The 22,049-nt window shown below is 37.3% G+C and overlaps 2 protein-coding genes across 2 annotated transcripts; one reads left to right on the forward strand and one right to left on the reverse strand.

Annotated features, from left to right (window-relative positions):
• The first annotated feature begins 3,997 nt into the window (after positions 1 to 3,997).
• On the forward strand, positions 3,998 to 15,197 carry PDE312 (Nucleic acid-binding, OB-fold-like protein). The gene is made up of 12 exons (XM_047301300.2): positions 3,998 to 4,771; positions 5,504 to 5,563; positions 5,659 to 5,688; positions 6,054 to 6,127; positions 7,745 to 7,826; positions 9,123 to 9,196; positions 9,319 to 9,385; positions 9,955 to 10,047; positions 13,871 to 14,047; positions 14,124 to 14,174; positions 14,351 to 14,502; positions 14,584 to 15,197. The coding sequence occupies exons 1-12, from the start codon at positions 4,019 to 4,021 to the stop codon at positions 15,014 to 15,016; spliced, it is 2,046 nt and encodes a 681-aa protein (XP_047157256.1). The 5' UTR covers positions 3,998 to 4,018; the 3' UTR covers positions 15,017 to 15,197.
• A 635-nt stretch (positions 15,198 to 15,832) lies between these two features.
• On the reverse strand, positions 15,833 to 20,731 carry LOC124828085 (transcription factor GTE10-like). The gene is made up of 11 exons (XM_047301301.2): positions 20,471 to 20,731; positions 18,662 to 20,277; positions 18,272 to 18,320; positions 18,015 to 18,173; positions 17,738 to 17,811; positions 17,566 to 17,635; positions 17,371 to 17,451; positions 17,179 to 17,294; positions 16,850 to 16,916; positions 16,627 to 16,757; positions 15,833 to 16,548 (listed from the first exon to the last, which is right to left on the reverse strand). The coding sequence occupies exons 2-11, from the start codon at positions 19,970 to 19,972 to the stop codon at positions 16,276 to 16,278; spliced, it is 2,331 nt and encodes a 776-aa protein (XP_047157257.1). The 5' UTR covers positions 19,973 to 20,277; positions 20,471 to 20,731; the 3' UTR covers positions 15,833 to 16,275.
• Positions 20,732 to 22,049: the final 1,318 nt, after the last annotated feature.

The following is a 22,049-nucleotide window of genomic DNA, read 5'->3' on the forward strand; positions in this document are numbered from 1 at the left end:
GGGAAACATTTGGTTTTCTATTTTTAAAAAGTTCATAAGGAGTACGTTTTAAAATAGGTCGGATTAACATTCTGTTTAAAACATAGCAAGCAGTACTTACAACATCAGCCCAAAATTGTTTAGGAACATTATTTTCATTTAACATAGTACGAGCAAGTTCCTCTAATGATCTATTCTTTCTTTCTACTACTCCATTCTGTTGGGGAGTTCTAGGCGAAGAAAAGTTATGAGAAATACCATGTTCTTCACAAAAATTTTCAAATAGTTCATTTTGAAATTCACCACCATGGTCACTTCTAATAGCTTTTATTCTTAAATCCTTTTCATTTTGAATTAAAATAGCAAACTTCTTAAATTCTTTAAAAGCTTCACTCTTAAGAATGAGAAACAGGGTCCAAGTATATCTTGAAAAATCATCAACAATAACTAAAGCATAATAGTTTCCACCAAAACTTTTTATCCTTGAAGGACCAAATAAATCCAAATGTAAGAGTTCTAAAGGTTTTAAAGTAGAAACAATATTTTTTGAATGAAAGGAATTTTTAACTTGTTTCCCCTTTTGACATGCATCACATAATTTATCTTTTACAAACTTTAATTTTGGTAAACCAATTACTAGTTCTCTAGATACTAGTTTGTTAAGTTGTTGCATATGTATATGAGCAGCACGCCTGTGCCACAACCATGGGTTTTCCTCTTTAACAACTAAACATGAAATATTTTTATTTACTACGTTTTCTAAATCAATTAGATAAATATTATTATATCTAACTCCTTTTAAAGCAATTTCAGAAGAATCAATCTTAAAAATAGTGCAAGAATTCTTCTCAAAAGTTACCTTGAATCCTTTGTCGCACAGTTGACTGATGCTAATTAAGTTATGCCTCAGTCCTTCTACATATAGCACGTCTTTGATCATCAAGGTGTCTTTGCTTCCTATATCCCCTTTTCCAAGAATTCTTCCTTTGTTGTTGTCACCATAGGTAACAAAGCCTTGTTCCTTTTCTTTAAAGTTTGTAAATTTTGTTATGTCTCCTGTCATGTGTTTTGAGCAACCACTATCAAGACACCACATGACTTTTCTTGATTTTTGTAATACTTGGCTGACATTATCATCATCTGCCATTAAACAGATGTTTGCTTCTTCATCTGAATCGCTTGAATCTGAAAAGGACTCATTATCGTCTTCCCATGCAATGTATGCTTTCTTTTTCTTGAAGAATCTTTTCTCCTTTTTGTCTTCACCTCTCTTCTGATTTGGACAGTCTGCCTTTAGATGCCCCTTTTCTCCACAGCTGTAGCATCGGTAATTTGAGGAAGATGCCTGATTATCTTTCTTTTCGTACCTAAACCTTCCTTTACCTTTAGACTTCAAGAATTTGTTTAATCTTTTGATCACAAGGCTTAAGTTTTCCTCTTCGTCTGAGTCTTCATCTTCCGATTTACCTTTGCTTCTATCAACCTCTGATTTTAACGCCAAACTCTTCTTGTTGGTTTTGGATTTAGCTTCTTCTTCATCAAGTCTTCCAAGATCTAATTCATGTTCCCTCAACTTTCCAAATAATGCCGCCATAGTCATGGTGTTGAGGTTTTGTGACTCCGAGATTGCAGTCACCTTAGGTTGCCACGACCTGTCTAAAGACTTCAAGATTTTAATGTTTAATTCATCAGTATCAAATGACTTACCCAATCCAATGAGATGATTGACAATGTTGGTGAAGCGTTTTTGAACGTCGGAAATTGTTTCTCCTTGCTTCATCCGGAACATTTCATACTCTTGAATCAGGGAATTCTTTCTTGCCCTCTTTACGTCATCTGTTCCTTCATGTGTCACTCTGAGCACATCCCACATTTCTTGAGCAGTTTTGCAGACAGAAACCCTGTAGAACTCATCAACAGTCAATGCTGATGCAATAATATTCCGAGCTTTAACGTCATTCTGAATTCTTTTCTTTTCTTCAATGGTCCATTGACCACGTGGCTTTGGTTCCTGTATATTGTTAGTGGGAACAGAAGAACCAGACGCAATAACATCCCAAATTTCACAATCAATAGATTCAATAAATATTTGCATCCTTACCTTCCAGAATGCATAGTTCTCACCTGTAAATAGTGGGGGTCTATTGATTGAAGCACCCTCTGCAAAAGTTTGATGTGATCCTGCCATTTGAATGACTATCAAAGCAAGCTCTGATGCCAATTGTTAGAATCGCTGCAGCGGAATTATTAGCGTGGTAACAAACCAAGAGGGGGGGGGGGGTGAATTGGTTATATCCTTTTATTACGCCTTTTTAATATTTTTCTCTTAATTTCTTACTAAGCAGATAATTAAACGTAAATAAGAGAGTAAGGGAAAGAGAAAAAAATGCACAGGTATTTTATCCTGGTTCAGATCACTAGGATCCTACGTCCAGTCGCTTATCTCAAACAAGATAAACCTTTTTCACTATCACAAAACAATTACAAATACTAGTCACACAGAAAAATAATTTGTAACAGTTTAGAAATTACCACCTCTCTTGAAACCACAAGAGATGAACTTACACCTCCTTTGAATCTTCACAAAGGATGATCACCTCCTTCGAATGCTTCACGAAGGATGATTCTCTTCCAAACACTTCCTCAAACACACCAAGGATGAACCAGCTAATCCTCTGTCACCGCAATACCACTTCAGGACTTTGCAGACAAGAGTTTCCTTAGCTTCAGCAAATTCACAGAGTTCTCAAAAGAGTTCAGAGTACTAGAGCACAAGGGAAGAGTTCCTTTTGAGAGAAATAGTGAGCCAATTTATAGACTCAGCCTAATGCCCTTCCATTCTTTGAAAACGGGCCATCTAACGCATTTAATCGATTAACATAAGTACTAATCGATTAAAATGAGTACAACGGCTAGTTTTTCAAATCTGAAAAACCCCAACGGTCAGTGTTAATCGATTATTCTCAGGATTAATCGATTAGCTAATCGATTATTATACACTTTAATCGATTATTCCAGTGCCACTTGGGTTTTCAGGGCCAGCCTCGGTTTTAATCGATTAAAACTAGGTTTAATCGATTAAAACAGAATGTTGACGAATCTCAACAGCATTTAAATGTAAATTACAATAATTGGTCCTAATACATTTGTGAGCACTACTTCATCAACTTAGATTATTACAAAAGCTTTATAAAAATACATAAATCCTTAATTTGTCTTGACTTGTGCAACTCTGTTCATCATCAAAACTTCATAGGTGATTTTTGCCAACAACTACAGCGTGCCACGTCAAACACACACTAACGTCGTTGGACACAATTTAACAGAAAGGATCCAATTGTTGCAATTTTCATAAATTTGGGACCCAATTGAGATTTCCAAAAACAAAGGGACTAAATTGATATTCCACGCGAAAATAGAGACTTCGTGAATGATTAAACCAAAATAAAATTACTTTGAACCAAACCCTTAAAAGTAGGAAACAAATAATGTATTAAACCTTATTTATACTATCATATTTATTCATACCCAACTATGATCATTTTGTATTCCTATTCAAGTCATACTTTTTCCGTTGTTTTTTTATAATTTTTATATTTTTTCTTAATAGTTTCTGTCTTCGTTATCTCGCTTATAATTCAACGAAACATTAATAATTATTCACGTTGAGTTTTAGATTTGAAAATAATGATTCACTGAAAATCAGCAAAATAAAAAAGTTTGTCAAAAGAGATATATTTTTATATGGTTGATTAAGCTTAAGTGGTTAAATTAACCCCAAAACCTGGTATCTGAATTTTTTTAAGTAAATTTGTATTCGGCTTTATATTTTTCCAAATTTAATCCTTACTATATAGATTTTACTCCTCACAATACAGAACAGCTGTTACAATTGAAAGACACCATTTTGACCAAAAAGAAATACGAGAAAAATAAAATTCTAATGTTACTGAAGAAAAAAATAATTCAAAAACTTTATCCACTTAATCTCTTCAAAAACAAAGAAAACAAAGATAAGTGCGTCATTCCTACTTCAGTCATGCAAGTGCTGCAAACTTCTTATCTCTTCACTTTGCCTAAACCCCTAAACCCTTCCCCTCCTCCTTTCCACCACCGTCCTCCGCCATTTCTCCACCATCCTCCGCCCTTTATCCTCCGACTACGCCCTCTCTCCAGCCCCCTCCTCGTCCCAAAATCCTTCCGCACGGAAGAGTTCCCGGTGGACGATAGCTTCACCGAGAATTTCGGCCCCAACGACAAGGAGTCCGAGGATGAAGCCCGGCGCCGAAACTGGATCGAGCGCGGATGGGCTCCGTGGGAGGAAATCCTCTCTCCGGAGGCGGATTTTGCACGCAAGAGCCTCAACGAAGGCGAGGAAGTTCCCCTAAAATCCCCCGAAGCCATCGAAGCTTTCAAAATGCTGAAGCCTAGCTACCGAAAGAAGAAAAGGGAGGAGATGGGGCTGACGGAGGAGGAGTTCGTCGCGAAGCAGTTTGAGATCAAGGGCGAGATTCCGGACCCGCTAATGACCACGTGGTCGGGGCCTCTCGTGGTTCGCCTCGTGCCTCCGCGCGACTGGCCGCCTCGGGGGTGGCACGTTGACCGGAAGGAGCTGGCGTTTATTCGCGAGGCACATAAGATGCAGGCGAAGAGGGTGAGCCTGGAGGAGGTGGAGAATGGAGTGAGGACTAACACCGATGATGTGTGCTTGGATAGGTATAAGGTGTTTCTGAAACAGTATAAGGAGTGGGTGGAGGCTAACAAGGATAGGTTGGAAGAGGAATCTTATAAGGTTTCAATTTCACTTCAAACTAATGCTGAACTTTTTGCTATTTGGATTCGATTGTGAAGACATTTTCTTATTTCTTTTTCTTACAAATTCAGTTTGATACCTCTAAAAGTGCGGGTGAAGGTGAAGTAAACTTTAAAAGATGAAATGTAATAATAATCATTAGAAAATCACATCTAAACATTCTAATTAACTTTAGAGTTTATTTTATATATACACATGCAGAGGTTTTGTGGAATGATTGGGAGATGGTCTTACATCTCATAAGTATATAGTTGGTATTTCGATCTCTAGCTCCATTTATTAGAGTGCATTTGTTGGGAAACATTGACTAAAATCAATACAATCCTACAAATCTAGTGATGGCCTGAAAAAGTAGAAGCAACTATTTGTCACTTTACGTTCTCCGTGAAAAATCAATTGATTATTTGTCACCACGAAGTTAATCCCAGCACACTATTGATAAATCTTTGTATCTCAAGAAATCAGAATGGCTCTTAGTTAGAGAATGCCCTGGTTTTACCAAAAGGAGTTTATTATATATGTATTGGATTTTAGCATAATTATCATCCACTATGAAACTTTAAATTTCATTCTTTCACTTTGCCTTATTGTTACTAGGAAAGAATTGTGATTAAAATTAAAAATTGAAAGTGTTTTCTCAAATAAATTGTTAAGATTTTTCTTTATTTCTTTTGAATATGGTTTATGTTAATGTGAATGTGGTTGTGACAGCAAGACCAAGATTATTACCCTGGTAGAAGGAAAAGAGGGAAGGACTACAAGGATGGCATGGTAGGCAGTTTTTTCCACTGTTCTTTCCTTTAAATGTATTTAGGGTTAATGAAAACGTGGTTCTTGGTCTTACCTTTTTTTAACGTTTTATGCAGTATGAGCTTCCGTTCTATTATCCTGGTCAAGTAAGTATGCGATTTCACCTTTCTTATTAATCTTGAAGCATGTTGTTCTCATGAACGAGACTGTAGAAAGTAGAAACTTTACTTATGATCTATCCTAAGATTTCTAAAGAGTGTCTTTAGAGTGTTAGTACTGTGTCTTCCCTCCTGGCTCAGTGATTGTCCTCTTTGGATAATTGTGTTTAATCCAATAGATGGATACTGATAATCCTATTGTTGTTTGCCTTGGTTTCATAGTCACGCTTACATATAATTCAAAGTTCAGACATACTTTTTTCTGTAATCTCTGTGACATAATTCATAATAAAAGTACCTAGAAGTAAATTTAATATGTTGTCTTTAATTACTTGGGACATTTTTATGTGCAGATTTGTGTTGGGAAAGTGACAATGTTGCATCTCTATCAAGGGGCATTTGTTGACATTGGCGGGGTACATGATGGGTAGCTATCAATACTTTCTTTTCGTCCTTTCTAATGTTCTTTGAATATTTTTTGTAGAGTGGTAATTTCCATTTTGTTTGGAATGCTGTTCTACTACTCACATGATAACAAGTTACTTCCACTATCATAATCTTGCTAATTGAGTTACTACACTTTTAGAATGTGTCAGGTTATTTAATTTATACGTAATCAGTCTCTCATGGGACAAAAGAAACTATTAGATGCATTTTCTAAAATGGTGAAAAGCAACTTCATAAGCATATTTGTAGCACTGAAATGCTTTATTGACGTGGGTAGCCAAGGATGTGAACATCTTGGGACTAGTTAAATCTAGGGTTGTCAAAGTGAGCCAACCTAGCTCACACAAGTTGGCTCACCATGGGTTCAGCTAAAAATGAGTCAATTCAACCTGGTTCACTTTTTAGTGAGTCAAAAAATTTGTAATTTAACTTGACCCATCACGAGTTGGTGGGTTAGTGAAATAACTCACTTAAGGATGTTTTGTTTTTTTAATTTATTTTATATATTAATTGTTGTACAATCAAAGTAGATTGACTTGATTCAATTTTTTAATAGTAGTACAATCAAAGCTTTAACCAATTTCATCAAAACTTTTATTATAAATAACATTAGTTGAAAATTAAAGTGTCAACCTGCATAACTTTGACAAACAAATAAGTTAAACATTCAAACTATTCAAGCATTATTGAATAACATTCTACTATTTAAAAGATCAAATTGTCAACCTACATAATTAGAAATTGTAAAATAATTATATGCTTAAGAGCATTGTTGGTCCATATATTTATAGAAATGATTCAATGTTTTCTCTCTATTTTTGACTCATTGTGGTTATATTTTTTAGAAAAACTCAACGTGTTCCTTTTTTCTAGATCAGTGTTGACTTTGTTTAGAGGATGATGAATTGGAACCTGCTAATACAATCACCCATTCTTTTTACTTTTTTATTGTCCAATCCCAAAGGAAAAATGGGAGGAATGACGTTAACGCTGATCTAGTTACATTGAGTCTTTTCTAAAAAATATAGAGACCATCTTGAGTCAAATATAAATAGAGGGAAAAGAGTAATTATAATAAAAAAATTATGAAAAAAATGGTAAAAAATTCATAAAGGGTTGGTTGTGGGTTACAGGTCAACCCACCTTCAATCTGACTCAAACTCATTTAATCAGTGGGTTAAATAAGTCAAGTCCAGTTTGATCCACATTTGAAAAAACTATTTTTTAACCCAATTTGGCTCGAACGCATGGAGAAATGGGTTGATTCACAGGTTGAAACCCATTTTGACATCTCTAGTTAAATATTTTGATTTTGGTTCCATTGTTTTGGTAGAGAAAAAACAATTATTATTTAATACGAGACCTATCTGTTAGTAGGCTATTCTATTTCTTGTTAAACTTTAGGATTGTGTTCTATTTATATTGAGCTATTATTTAGTACATATTCCCTTTCCAGTAGCTGTATTTCTAGCGCTCTCATTGTTAGCATCAGTAAGTTTGATTGTAGCATGTTTATCTTGTTCAGTGTTACTATGTGATGTTTATATTTTTATGTTAGTTTTCTTCTAGAAGATTCACCTACCATGTTGTGTTTTAGGTGGGTTCCTATAAGGAGGAACGATTGGTTTTGGCTTCGCCATCACATAAAAGTGGGTATGCCCGTCATTGTTGAAATTATGGTGAGTGTTTCAGTCACTAGTTGAAAATTTTCAATAGGTTGTCACTAAATGTTTATATATTGGAGAAGAGTAATATTAATTCACTTAGAATAAATAAATACAGCAAATTACTAGAAAATAATAAACTCTAGGTACTAACTTTTAATAATAATATGCATTCTCTATACACATTTAATAAAAAGAAATCTGCTATTAACTTTCTGGCCTAAACTGTCACCATGACAGTCACAATTCAACTTATGTAACTGTTCTGCTGTCTGCTGTCTGCTGTCTGCCAATATATTATTATTTTACGAAACTTTTAGCTTATATTAGTACTCACCAAATTGCAGTTTGTGTCAATTCATTGGTAATATGCTAGTCAATGCTGCATTTTTTGCTCATATTGTTTTACTTATGTTTTGAAATAGAAACTTTAGCTGGACATGTAGTATGCCATGTAAAATTTCCCTCTCAACCGTGCTTGCTGCCTTTTTGGGAGAGGGTACTAAGTATGGATTTTCTGGTTCGTGGCCTTACAGCTGGATAAGACCCTCCGATATCATCAGAGGCATTGACCCTAGTTTTTAGGCAAGGAAGTAATAGCTGAATTTACAGTTCAGTGTCATTGGCTCTATCCCTGACAGAAGCGGGATACACTTAACTGAGGACCCAAGCTCAAGCCTATCCCCCATGTGGCTGCTTTAAGGACCTAAAATTTCCCTCTCAACCGTGCTTGCTGCCTCTTTCGGAGAGGGTACTAAGTATGGATTTTCTGGTTTGTGGCACAGCTGGGATAAGACCCTCCGATATCATCAGAGACATTGACCCTAGTTTTTGGGCAAGGAAGTAATAGCTGAATTTACAGTTCAGTGTCATTGGCTCTATCCCTGATAGAAGCGGGATACACTTAACTGAGGACCCAAGCTCAAGCCTATCCCCCATGTGGCTGCTTTAAGGACCTAACTTGGGCACCCCTAAATTCAGTGTAGCGTTAGGCACAGTACTTACTGTTTGCTGGTTGACTTTTTTTAACCTATTTTTGGTACTAAGCTATGGAAACTATCTTGCTTCTGAGTTTGCATTAACACACCACTGATATAACTTTAACCACACCATTGCCCATATGTTATTGAAGTTTTTTCTTGTGTATCATATGTTTGATATTTCTGCATCCATATCCATAAATTGCTTGTTGACAAATTTGAATATCAGATCAATTTTAATTACTATAGTGTTGGTTTCCATGTTTTCTGTGTTTAAACATAAATGAATTTCCTTTACCATCAGTTCACCAATTCACATTTTGTTCTGCAGGCAAAGCGAGATCCTTATCGCTTCCGCTTCCCTATTGAACTTCGTTTTGTTGATCCGAATGTAGATCATCTAATGTATGAATACATATTTTTGGTATTCAATATTCTGTAACTCATTCATAGTGCATAGTTTAATCTTTATTAATTTGATATGATTGAAACTGTAAATTTGACATTTGTTTTATTTTCAACTTCAGCTTTCACAAATTTGAATTCCCACCAATATTTTACCGTGATGAAGATACCAATGAAGATGAATTACGGGTTTGCACACCTTCCCCTGTTATACCAGAGCACGTCAAACTTGCTGCATAATAAAATTTACTCTGCACTCATGAAACTCTTCCACAATAACTTTGCTGTGATTTCTTTCATGCTTACTTTTTATGGGAAGGCATTCGAATGTTTCTTTTTCTCTGGATTTTTCAATGTCTAAGTTTATTTAATTCAAGATATTTTCATGAGGTTTGGTTCAGATAAAGTATCTGCTCCTACAATGCTTTATACAATCAAGCAGACTCAATACTGATGCTTCGATGCATGATGCTATTTACAAAATCACGTATACTATATATCACTCAATTTAATATAATATATTAATCCAGATTTTTCAATTGGAAACATTTGTATTACATTGATACTGTTGAAAGAGTAGGTAAGAGAGGGTCAATTTTTTAAAAAGCATTAGTGCCTTTTCAATACATAATATTAAATTTTTAATGAGGTTCAACTTCCTCTAAGTTCATTTTTTGAATCTGTCAAAAATGTGGTTTGTTTTTAAATAGTGTTATTATGATAGATATTCTCTTGATTTGGGATTTCACAATTTGTAGCGTGACTGTGGAAGACCTCCTGTTCCTAGAAAAGATTTGGAAGACAAACCCGAGGAAGAACCTCTATTGTCTAATCATCCATATGTTGAAAAGGTATCTTATAAATTCATTTCTTTTAGTAGTTGCAAGGAGGAACATTTGTGGTGAGCTGTTTAGCTCTTGCATTTTATGCTTCTCTCTTAAACCAAATTTTATCCCATTCAAGAATATACCAGTCAATATAATTATAGGTCAATGGTGGGTCAAGGTAATGCCAACTTGCTCTTTTGGAATTGATATGTCTATAAGCACACATGGTAGATCCAAATACCTTGTGACGATGACTTTGTTTTTAGTTTTTAAACTGGCTGCATCCTCATTTTTAATTTGTTGAAGGAACCTGTGCAGGACACTATTCATACCTCTGCATAAATGTGAGAAGCAAGAACTTTATGCCTTTTTCACATTCACCCATAGTTAACCTGAATGGGTGGATGTTTAGTTGAATCTTGCATGAACAACGGTCATACATAAAAACTACAACTATCTTCTAACAGTGTAAACGTGTGCTTCAGTTACATTTTTGCTTAAAATCCCTGATTGCAAGATAAATCTGAACTCTGAAGGTTAAAAGGCACTTGCTATGAATGATATTTGCTAAACCGGCTTGTGTACAAGGTTGGCATAAGTAATGTATTTCAAGTGAAGGAAAAGATTCAAGTACTATTTTCAAGCTTTTTTAATTATTCAGACTTGATGTTTTAAAATGTTGAGAAGAGAGAACGAAAAGACATGATGAATTTTGAGTTTAAATCACAACGGACCTATTGTAGAGGAGAAAACATAATTACAAAATACTCAGTTACTCTATTTTAGGCCGATATAAAATCAATCTGATTGATCCTAATATCGACATTTGTGATATCTATAGAATTCTAATATATCTACTAGATACTGACAGAAATAAAGGCACAAGAAACTAAAGCTAATTGTTAGGGGCTGGAAAGTATATGAGAGAAGGAGGTATAGGGGAGAGAGAAAAGGAGTAGAGCGAGCGCCAAACGAGGGAGAACGACCCGGACGAGCGGTAGATGAGGGGGAGCGACCGGGACAAGCGCTAAACGAGGGAGAGCGACCAGGACGAGCGCTAAACGAGGGAGAGCGACCGGGACGAGCGCTAGATGAGGGGCAACGACCGGGACGAGCGCTAGATGAGGGGCAGCGACCAGGACGAGCGCTAGATGAGGGGGAGCGACCGGGACGAGCGCTAGAAGAAGGGGAGCGACTAGGACGAGCGGTAGTTGAGGGGGAGCGACCGAGACGAGCGGTAGAAGATGGGGAGCGACCAGGACGAGCAGTAGTTGAGGGGGAGCGTCCAGGTCAAACGATGGAAGCAGCAAGGAAACATACTAACTGCCGCAACAGTTAGGATGAGCGGGAAATTAATAAGATAGATATTCTGAGAAGTTATTCAGCAAATGATAATTAGAGTAACAAAACCATATCTTAGTATATTATTCAGTATAAGTTAAATAGAGTAAATAAGGCTAAATATATTCGTATCAGATAATTGTAGTAAATAAGTATTCATATCAGATAATTATAGGAACTAGGATTAGTTTCTAATATTCAGTACTTTTTGGGAGGGAATTAATTAGTATAAATAAAGGGGAAGCCTAGGGTTAAAGGCATGCTTTTGATTTGTGAGTTTTGTAAGAGAGGTTATGCTCTCAGGTAACTCACGGAGATTGTGCTCCCAGTTATTGTTTGTTTTCTTGGATTCAGTTATTTCAATTCAATAAAAGAGGTTTATTCAGCTACTTTCCATTGTTCCTTGTCTGTGAGAGTGTGAGGAAAGATTCTAGTTACGTTCCATACTCGGATACGTAACAATTGGTCCGACCTGCCGGATTGATAAGAAGGACTGAGAAACCAGCTCGATACTGTTGAAAGAGGCAAAAGAAATTCATGGAGGGAAGGGTGAATGCGATCGAAGGAAGACTGAAGGGCATGGGGCTGAAACTGGAAAACATGGAGATGTCCAGAGCGGCGAAATCAACAGCACTCCGCAAGGATTTGCAAGAACTGATGAAAATGATGGGAAGACGAGACCGACAAGAAGATGAAAATGTGGATGAAAGCCAGGATTCGGTGAAGGGAAAAAAAGAGGACCAACACAAGGATGAAGAGGGCGAGAGAAACGGGGGACGCCAAGAGGATCTAAACTGGAAGAAAAGGGTGGAATTGCCAAATTTTGAAGGGGTTGATCCGTTGAATTGGATCAATAGGGCTGGCAAATTTTTTGAACTACAAGGGATCTGCGAGGAAGAAAAGTTGCGCCTAGCTTACATCAGCATGGAAGGGAGTGTTTGTTATTGGTTTAGATTTTGGAGGCAAAAAACCAGAAATCTTTCATGGATGGGGTTAAAGGATGCAATGGTGGTCCGGTTTGGAGGTCGAAGCCAGGGGACGATCTTTGAAAGGTTGGCATCCCATAGGCAGTCAGGGTCAGTGGAAGATTACATACAAGATTTCGAAGTCTTGGTGGGACAGACGTCCAGAGTACCTGAGGAACATACTTCATGGCAGGGTTACAGGAGGGTTACAGGTTTGGCTGCTAGATCCACAGGAGTTGATAACCGCTATGAGAATGGCAAGGGATGCAGAGGAGCTCCACGAAGGCGCGAGAACGGGAGGTGGAAGTATGAGCAGAAATCAATCCCGGGGAAGACCGAACGGGTCTAGCACGCGTTTGGAGCCCAGTCGACCCAACCAAAGCCGATCGAGAGTGACTGTAGGAAACCGAGCCAGAACCACGGAGAACAGGGGCGCAAGAGGGAGAGATGGATCACACAGGAGTGCGATAGGCCGACTGGTCGTCAACAACAAAGAAAGAACCATAAGGAATCTACCTTATGCGGAATTTGTGAAACGAAGGGAAGAAGGAAGATGTTTTAGGTGTGGGGGACCGTTTGGTCCAGGCCACCAATGCTCGGAAAGGAGCCTACAAATGACAATATTGGCAGAAGATGAGGGAGAAGACGAAGAGGAAGAAGAGACCGAACTTGACCAGATGCAGATGGAGCTGTCAGCCTTCTCGGCTGGAGGGCTAACCCAGCCCAAAACGATTAAGTTGCATGGACAGATAGGAGGAAAACAGGTGTTGATTTTGATTGATAGTGGCGCTAGCCACAACTTCATCAGTAACGAATTGGTAAAAAAATTGGGATTGACCATGGTGGACACTCCACCTTATTTGGTGAGTTTGGGAGATGGACAGAAGAAGACAAGGGGATGCTGTGAGAGGGTAGTGATTCACATGGGAGAGACCGAGATTACCGAACAGTTCTATTTGTTCAAACTAGGAGGAGTTGATGTGATACTTGGGGTGGAGTGGTTAGCCAAGCTAGGAGAGGTAACATTGAACTGAGGGAATTAACCATGGTGTTCAATCAAGGAGGAAAGAAGAGAACCATAAAAGGGGACCCTACTTTAGCTCGGAGGATGGTTGATCTGGAAGCGCTGTTCAAGAAAGAGATAAAGAAAAACTACAAATTCTTGGTTGAATTAAGACCCTGGTGCATTTCAAGAATACTTGTCCTTGTTTCAAATTCGGCAAGTTGTACCTAACCGCTAACCCCATAAAAGAGTGAAAAAAATTTCATATTATCTGTGCTAACCTTACTAAAGTCAAATTTGCACATTGCAATACTCTATAACCTAAAAAAAAACTAAAAATTCATCATCATAATATCTTTCCTTTGCTATGTTTGAGTTGAACAACATTCAGACCACTAAATTGTGTGCTGATATACAACTTAACTAGAAACTTTAAGTCTTGTGGCATGGGCCTTCTTCAATGAGTGCTTTGAATTTTACATTGATCATAGCCGTGTCTTATCCTTGTTTATCTTCACTTACTGTCTTTATTTTGCAGTTGTGGCAAATTAATGCGGCTGAACAAACGATTTTGGATGATATGGCAATTAATCCTGATAAATATAAAGGTAAAAAGGTGTCAGATTTGAGTGATGATGAAGATTTTGATGAACAAAATGCTGTTCAGCATTCCGAAGTTAAATATAAAAATACAGTAATACAAAAAATTACTCTGGTGAGTATCATTCTTGTGAATTTGCATCTATGGTTGGGGATTTGTTTACCTGTTTTGACTTTTAACACTTTGGCAGAAAACAAGCGTAAAAGAGCTTGATTTGGAGGCTGCACTTGCCGAGCGTGAGGTCACCTATCCTTTTTGGCTAAAGCGTTTTCTGTTATTGTTGCAATGCATATTTTAGAGCTTGTTAAGAAGGGCCACCTTTTGCAGGCGGAAACGCCTTTAATTTTATTATTGATATTTTTTTCAAATTGTAGAGTTCCTATTTTCAAAATCTGATGTTACCCTTCTGGTACGCAGCACCATGTTAAACTAAGGAAAGAAGCAACGGACAGAGGTGAAAAATACAAAATTACCAAACTGAGGCGTAATATTGAGATGGATGAGTATGACTACATGCATTGGCGAAGATCATTTGAGGAAAGAGAAGCATTGATTAGAGACATAAGCTGGTACTATTCTGTTGATATTGATAAGCATACTTCCTTGTAATGATGCGTTGATTATTTAACTGCTATTTCTCCCTTTTGCAGTCGCAAAGCTCTTGGTCTTCCATTGGAAGAGCCTGGAAGATATGTGGATGCTAGTCATTTTGATAAAGACAAATATGATCCGACGAGTCCTCTGTATCGTTATGACTACTGGGGGGAACCTAAGAATTCAGAGAAGAGCATTCAAGAGCGGATGACTGATATTCATAACAAAAAAATTGTGGGCAAGGCAGATGTCTGGTATTCAATGTCTTACGATGATTGCATCAAGGAACAGATGGAAAGGGAAGCCCAGCCAAAGGAACAGGAAGGCAAAGGTGAGGATAATCAAAATGAAGATGAGGATGATGAGGATGACGAGGACTATTTTGACTTCAGTATTCTGAACAGTGTAGATACTAATTTCCCAGATCAGCCTCATGTTAATGGGACCGAGTCTTCTACAGTCTCAGGTGAGGGCATGTTTGAGGACTGATGTATGCAGAGCATTATGTAGCAAAATTAGAATGTACAGTTAGGCTGAGAAATGTGCAAAATTTTTGGCTGTCTCATGTATTCAAAATGGCAATCTAATTTATTTGTACGAAAATTTTCCTGTGCATGCACTTTTATCAAGTTGAAAAAATATATCACTGTATCAAGACATTCTGTGAAAATGTTCAACCATGCAGTTGTGAACTTTACTGTTTAAGCAAAATATTAAATTAAGTTATTGTAAAATTGTTTCGAACCTTTTGCTATTTAAGAAATGTAACTAACTGCGATTTATGGGATGCTTTTTTTATTAATAACGCGGGATATTTTTTCTAGACGTGTTTCTGGTAACCCCTGATCTATTCAACGACGCTTCAAAATGCATTATTAGGTTATCATTTTTGTTCTCCTAATGTCCCTCATTCTGGTCTCTAGCTCATATTCACGAGTTAGCGCTAATTGAAACACGCATAGAAAATGGTCAGTATTAAGTTATAAGCACATGTCCGTGAAAATAGTGTCATTGCGGTCGTTTTCCTTTTCCCAAAACCACAACCTTTGCTTTACCATAAATTTAATCTTTGACATTAAACCCACCAGTACGTACCTCTAGCTATTAGTTTCACCGACCAAGAGTCAGTTCCAGACATGAGCCACAACACGTCATGAATTTGTGGACTAAAATAATCAATCTACAATTTTTGTATCAAGACAAGTATTTACTTGCTTTTAAATAATATGCTACTTTAATCTTGCAGCTCAAGAAAACCAAAGATTAGGAAAATAACAAACTAACAATCGGAATCAAAGGAAAGAATAAATAGAAAGAATTGATTTTTACCCTGGCTCAAATATTTTACATTGTCAGAGAAGCTAAACTACTTAGAAGTCAGACACAGAACTCGTTACAAATGAGTTCATTTTTACAAGCAAAATTGGACATCCTGATTGATACAAACTTCCCATCCGAAGCCCTTCGATAAATGGGGGCCGCGAGCTAGCTATCCACATTTTCAGAAATCATTTCTCAAGTTAAAACAAAAATAATCAGAAAGAAGCAAAACCAAAACCAATATTCACTTCTTTTCTATAAGTTTTCGCTATCCATCTTCAAACTTAGGTGTGAACTAGCATCAGACCATACAAATAGTGATATATTCCGCACCCCATAGCCACAAAAAATGCAGCATCCCTCCTTAGTCAAGCAACTGGGGGCAAGAACCACCGTTTGTGTATTTTTTGCCCAAAATAATGTCACAATCAGTCAATTTCTCCTTCTTCCACATCATTTGATGGTCCTGCAGCACCACTCAGAGGCAGCTCCTCCTCTTCCTCCTCCTCATCATCCTTCATATACAAACCTAGTTGTTCTAAGGGATTCCCCTGTAGGTTGATCATACCCAATCCATTTTGAGGTAGATCTGCGCTTGTCTCCTCTTTGAAACTTGGCATAGGTTCGTCATGTACAGCACTCAGCATCTCAAGATCTTCCAAAAATTGACTGCTCTCGTTTATATCGACAGTTTTCTCCATCTGCAAACAGAATCATTCAGTGCAACATACAGGAATGCTGCATTTGCATCCTAACATACTTTGGTTTTTAATAGTTACCTTTTGCAAAGCTTGACGGGCTGCTTCCCTTTCCAGTTCCCTTTTCCTTTTGGCTTCAGCGGCAGCTTCTGCTTCAGCCTTCCTCCGAGCTTCTTCTGCAGCCTTTGCCTCTGCCTGTAACCGTGCTTTCTCTAATGCACATCATAAACAAAATTAGAACTCAGTTGAATCTTGAATACGAGGCAATACTTTAACAAAACTCTATTTAGAATAACGAACATACCTTCTTTCTGCCGCCTTTCAAGTTCTTCTCGCTCCAACCTCAGTTTTTCAGGATCCCGCTTTTCATCCTGAGATCAATACAGATGGAATAACAAATATAAAAAACTTAAAAAAAATGCTGGCACAGCTTTCATGAAAGACAATAATGTTGGTAAATTGGTAATTACTAGATTTAATGATACCTTAGCAGCCACAGATATGCTCTATTGGTAGGAAGAAAGAACAAAAAAAGACTTATGTTTATCAAATGTCTGTTTTTTCACCCAATAGACCCGTTCTATTGATGCAAGGAATTAAAATTGCAATCAGTGCATTACCCCCTTAACAAACCTTTTCAAGGGCTTTCTCTTGAGCTTTAAGAATGGTGTCAGCAAAACGGCTCCTTAATAAAGCTGCACGGTACAGCTTTTCGGGAGAGACTTGCCTCTTAGATGCAGCACTCTCCCCTAAAATGTCACAGCATGAACGGTGAGATCATACCCTCAAAACAAACAAAAGGTTTCTTCAATTTTTCAAGCTTACCCTCTTGATGGCTTTCTGGTTCAGAAGCAACAAGCTTACTCTGGAAAGTCTGCTCAACTTGGCCTCCCACATTTGTTGAATCTAAAGAAAGAAATCATGAGCAAGAAGGCAACAGTAGCTGAGGCATCCTCATGAAAAATAATGCCAACAAACCATAATATGGACATCATTACAGACATCAACATTGGTACCTACCCTTTCCTGTGTCCGAATTACCAGGATCCCCTTTGTTTTGATCTAAAGTCGAACCAGAACCTACATTTTCCTGCAATATATAGCTTTGTGTAAGCAAAGATAATGTCAAATCACTACCCTTTCCTATTTTATCTGAATACCATGACATCTAAAACCGTTAGCATCCATTTACCTTGGTACCACTAAGAGGTTCTGATGTTTTAGCCATATCCAATTCACTTCCAGATGAACTACCCGAGTCTGAATCTGTTGCACCACAATAGCACTCAATCATTTGCATACGACAGACAAGAATAAATTATTCCAACATAGAACTCGTATTATAAGTGATTAATTTTGCCAGGATTATGAACCAAACAAGCAGAGTTGCCAGTATCTAATGAATTTAAAAGAAACTATTGAAAGAAAAACAAATCCTGAAAAGTGAAACATGTATGCACTACACGAACCACTGGATGAAGTGCCAGATTCACTACTAGAACTGCTTGAACTACTGCATTTACTGTTTCTATTGGTACCATCTTTGTCAATCTCTAATGGAGGATAAGTTGAAATAGGAGGATCATTTCCACCAACAATGTCCACATCCTCCTCCACCTGTTCATTGCCTGCATTTTTGGGGAGAAATAAAAGACCACATACTGTGTCAATTATTTATATAAAGTAAGGGTACGAAAAGCATAGCAGCACAATAAAAAGAATATACCTTTGCAAGGCTGCACCGGTGAATTACTGAACCCTGATTCATTCAGAAGCTGTATAAAAATCAAGCAAGCAAAAAATTGTCAGTCCATATGATACACATAATCAAGGAACCACCTATCTTGTCTAAGACTCTCAAAACACTACATTGAATTTTTTTGGCGTCAAATTTCATGAATTAATTTAGCGGTCATCATAAGACAACTCTTCTTATAACTTGATAGAAAATAAAATTAGTCGATCTACCTTTTCTTGTGGTATCATACTCTTTTAATATAAATTTCCAGAACAACTATTCAATAAAAGACTTAATTGAGGGTATAAAATTTGTCACAAAAATATCACATATGCTGGACAAAATGTATTAGTTATACAGAGAGGGGGGGTGAGAGACCTCCATTTCACATTGTCCAGCTTTTGCCTGAGATCTCTGCTTCTCCAGCAAATAATCATCCAGAAGCTTCCGCAGTTTGAACAGGGTCTCATCACTAAGAGCATCAATATCGATTTCAATTTCATCATCATTGGTTTGCCCTGCATTATAACTTTGCTCTCTCAAGAAATCAACAATAGCATCAGGCAGCTCTCCAAGCATGGCCTCCAACTCTACACTCAATTTATGCTTCTCCTCTACAGTCATGATTATTTTAAGAGGCTCAGGCTTGACATTATTTGATGTTATTTTCTTCTTTTTTGAGGGAGGAACTCGATCAGAAATTTCAGTTTCCATACGCGTAGGTCTAGAAGGCTCAGATGGGACACAGTCAATAACAGGAATTTTTTTTTCTATCGCCTTCCATCTCGATTCAAAAATTTTATGAAGGGTATCAGCCATGACGTGTACATCATTGCCAGGTGGATTATATGTCATTGCATTTGAGAAAGTCAGTCGCACATCAGCAGCAAAATCCATGAGATTCGTGTATTCACCAGAGGTTATTCTCCTCTTCACAGTACCCAAATCCATTGGATGTTTGATGACAGTGAAATAATCCGGAATGTTCAATTTAACAACATCAACAGGTGTGTTGAAAACCCAACCAAATTGATGAGTCATCAATCGGTTAAGTAATGACTCACACGGTTTCATCATCGCAGCATGTGAGGCCACTGGCGCAGCAGGTTTTGGAAGTTCAGGACGCCCAGATATACTTTTCTTTGTCCTGGGACCACTATTTCCTGGTAAGGGCCTTTTCTTACCATGTGGCACCGATACTTCCATTGCCAAAGGCTGGCTCTCCAGCTTAGGCCTCTTCTGCCCTGCACTGCAGCTCCTAATGTCACTGGAGGGTGATAACACTAGAGCATTTGAGTTAATAGCTTCAACTTTCTTCTGAAATTCCTTTACTTGTTCAAGTTCCCATGTCAACCTTGTTTTCAAATCCTTTCTCTCAAAACCCGACATCCTTGACAAAGAGAAAAGTTGAAAAGGTACATCAAAACTACCATAACCACCTGTGCTCAAACCAGGGCACTTCCTCTTTGGTGCACAAGAATCTGCTGATGCCGTAAGCTCGGTATCAACCCTTCCCAAGCTGCCCAACCCTTCCGATTCACCCATAGTCTCAACAGCATGCCGAAAATCAGGAACAAAACCAGTAGCATAAGCTTTGGAATATTTCCTAGATTTCCCCATATTCTGTGAATGAGAGTACTTTCTGGATTCCTTTTGTCCAGCAAACTCTATAGGTACAGTAGGTGCCATAAGATAAAACTCCAACAACTGCACATATCAACGCCGACAACAAATTTTACTCCCACACAATAATCTCTGTAAAAAAACCCAATACCCCGAAGCACAAATCAAGTCTTATCCTCCAAATTTTAAAGCAAAATATCATAAAACCCAGTGACGGGTGTACTTCTCTCATACCCTATCGGCTTATGTCAGTTTGTCCGTTTCCCAATTCGCTTCCAATAAAAAAAATGTCGAAAGAAAGACGAGGCTTTCCGCTTCGAGGGCGCAATAGCAATCGCGACTTATTCAGATGCGAAATTCCTCAAAAATCCCTATTTGGCACAGCGAAGTGAGCAATGACACGCTCATTATTTAAAATCGAGGAGAGAAACAAGAAACCAAAGAATTGCGAAAACGGAAAGGAAAGTAAAAAGAATAACCGAAGCATAAACCCTAGATCTCGAGAATGCGCGATGGAAGGGAAAGAAAAATGTTGGAAACCCTAAGTAGAATCCAATCGAGAACCTGGGTGTGTATAGCGTGACGTCCCAAATGCAATGTGGGGGAAACCCTAACAGCGACGGCTTTCCATTGCAGACGCTCACCACCTTCTTCTTAACTCAGCGCAACACAGAATGAAAGCAAATCGCGAAGAAACGCAAACGCTGAGATGCCAAAAGGGTTAGATCGCTCTCTCCTCTTTCCACTTAAAGACTCCTTTCATTTCCTCAATCTCAAGATCCCACGGCCCACACTCCATCACGCCTCCATCTTAATCGCACGCTCACTGATGCATTTTCTCCTTCGCTCCCTCTCTATATATATATATATATATACATACCACACTTTTCCTTTTAGGTAATTATAATAATATATTTAATCAGCATTTTTATGTATATAATATAATATACGCAACTTATACTTTTTTCTTTATATACCTATATGCATATTAATCCTTTTTTCCTTTCTTTATATTCAGAATTTAAATCTATTATATTTATTAATCAAGCAGGATTCACGTGCTGGTTCTTTTTATTTTGAATTTTTAAATCATAAAATGTGTAGTTATAATAATTGAGAAATTACGATAAATATATTTTAAGATTTGATGATTCAATTTAGTAATATATTATATATTTTGACTCAATTTTGTTTATAGTATTGTTGGTTATTCTTAATAAAAAAAATTCTAATTTTATTCGTTTTATTATTAAAATCATTTTGATAATAATTTTTTGTATATTTACTTTAACTCATAATTACATAAATTATTATCAGATGATTTTTATGATATTTGAACAATAAAATTAATAAAATTAGAATATTTATTAATTTAAATTAACAATAATATTAATATATGTTGTAATACATATAATTGGAAATTATTTTTATTATTTTTAGGGTTAAATATATTTTTAATTTTATCAAGTACTTTTGGGGGTTTGTTTCTTTTCTAAACTTTGTTTCACTTCGATACTCTTCCTTAAGAAAATTATAATTTTTAGTTTTACAAAAGCAATCGTGTTAAATTTTGTCTAAGGTAGGTAACTTTCTGTCTCTCCACAACCTCCAATGACTAAGTCGCGTTCAACTTCCTCGCCCAGTCCCTCTTTGTGGCCTACCCCGCCTTCACCAAACTGGATCGTGACGGCCCAAAGATAGTGCAGAAATGGGTTCTCTTCCAGTCCTTCGCCTAGGTCTTCCTCAGTTTATTGAAGGATCCTCACTTTATGTAGGTGTGAGAAAGATGATTATCGTAGTCTTGTTCTGTTGTTCTTAGTTTTCCTGCAAGTTATTTGAACTCGTGGTGTAGATTGGAGAACTTTGACGAACGAATTGGGGTTTTGCAGGTATCATGATTTTGATTTGGGGCTTTCGAATGGAAAACACGAATTGGGGATAGGGTACTGCGACGCTGAAAGGGGCGAGAAGAATTGTTAAATTGCACTCGCGATTTCCTCTTATTATCGGGTTCAGAAGCATGCAGGAGAAGATGTCATTTGTTTATGGATGCGCTAGGTGGTCCATGGCATTTGCGCAAGGGTTTCACTATTTCTGCGTTTTGTGAATATTTTTTGTGTTTCAAGTTGATGAAGGAAGACGA

The sequence above is a fragment of the Vigna umbellata genome, chromosome 2 (genome assembly GCF_029865625.1).
Source record: "Vigna umbellata cultivar VRB3 chromosome 2, Vumbellata_1.0, whole genome shotgun sequence".
In the NCBI taxonomy this organism is placed as follows: Eukaryota; Viridiplantae; Streptophyta; class Magnoliopsida; order Fabales; family Fabaceae; genus Vigna; species Vigna umbellata.

Coding starts and splice junctions, on each gene's coding strand:
- PDE312 (XM_047301300.2), top strand. CDS start 4,019: ATGCAAGTGCTGCAAACTTCTTATCTCTTCACTTTGCCTAAACCCCTA. Junction 9,197..9,318: donor CCGAATGTAGATCATCTAAT/GTATGAATACAT, acceptor TTTCAACTTCAG/CTTTCACAAATTTGAATTCC. Junction 10,048..13,870: donor ATCATCCATATGTTGAAAAG/GTATCTTATAAA, acceptor TTTATTTTGCAG/TTGTGGCAAATTAATGCGGC.
- LOC124828085 (XM_047301301.2), bottom strand. CDS start 19,972: ATGGCACCTACTGTACCTATAGAGTTTGCTGGACAAAAGGAATCCAGA. Junction 17,636..17,737: donor AACCTCTTAGTGGTACCAAG/GTAAATGGATGC, acceptor TATATATTGCAG/GAAAATGTAGGTTCTGGTTC. Junction 16,549..16,626: donor CCCGTCAAGCTTTGCAAAAG/GTAACTATTAAA, acceptor TTCTGTTTGCAG/ATGGAGAAAACTGTCGATAT.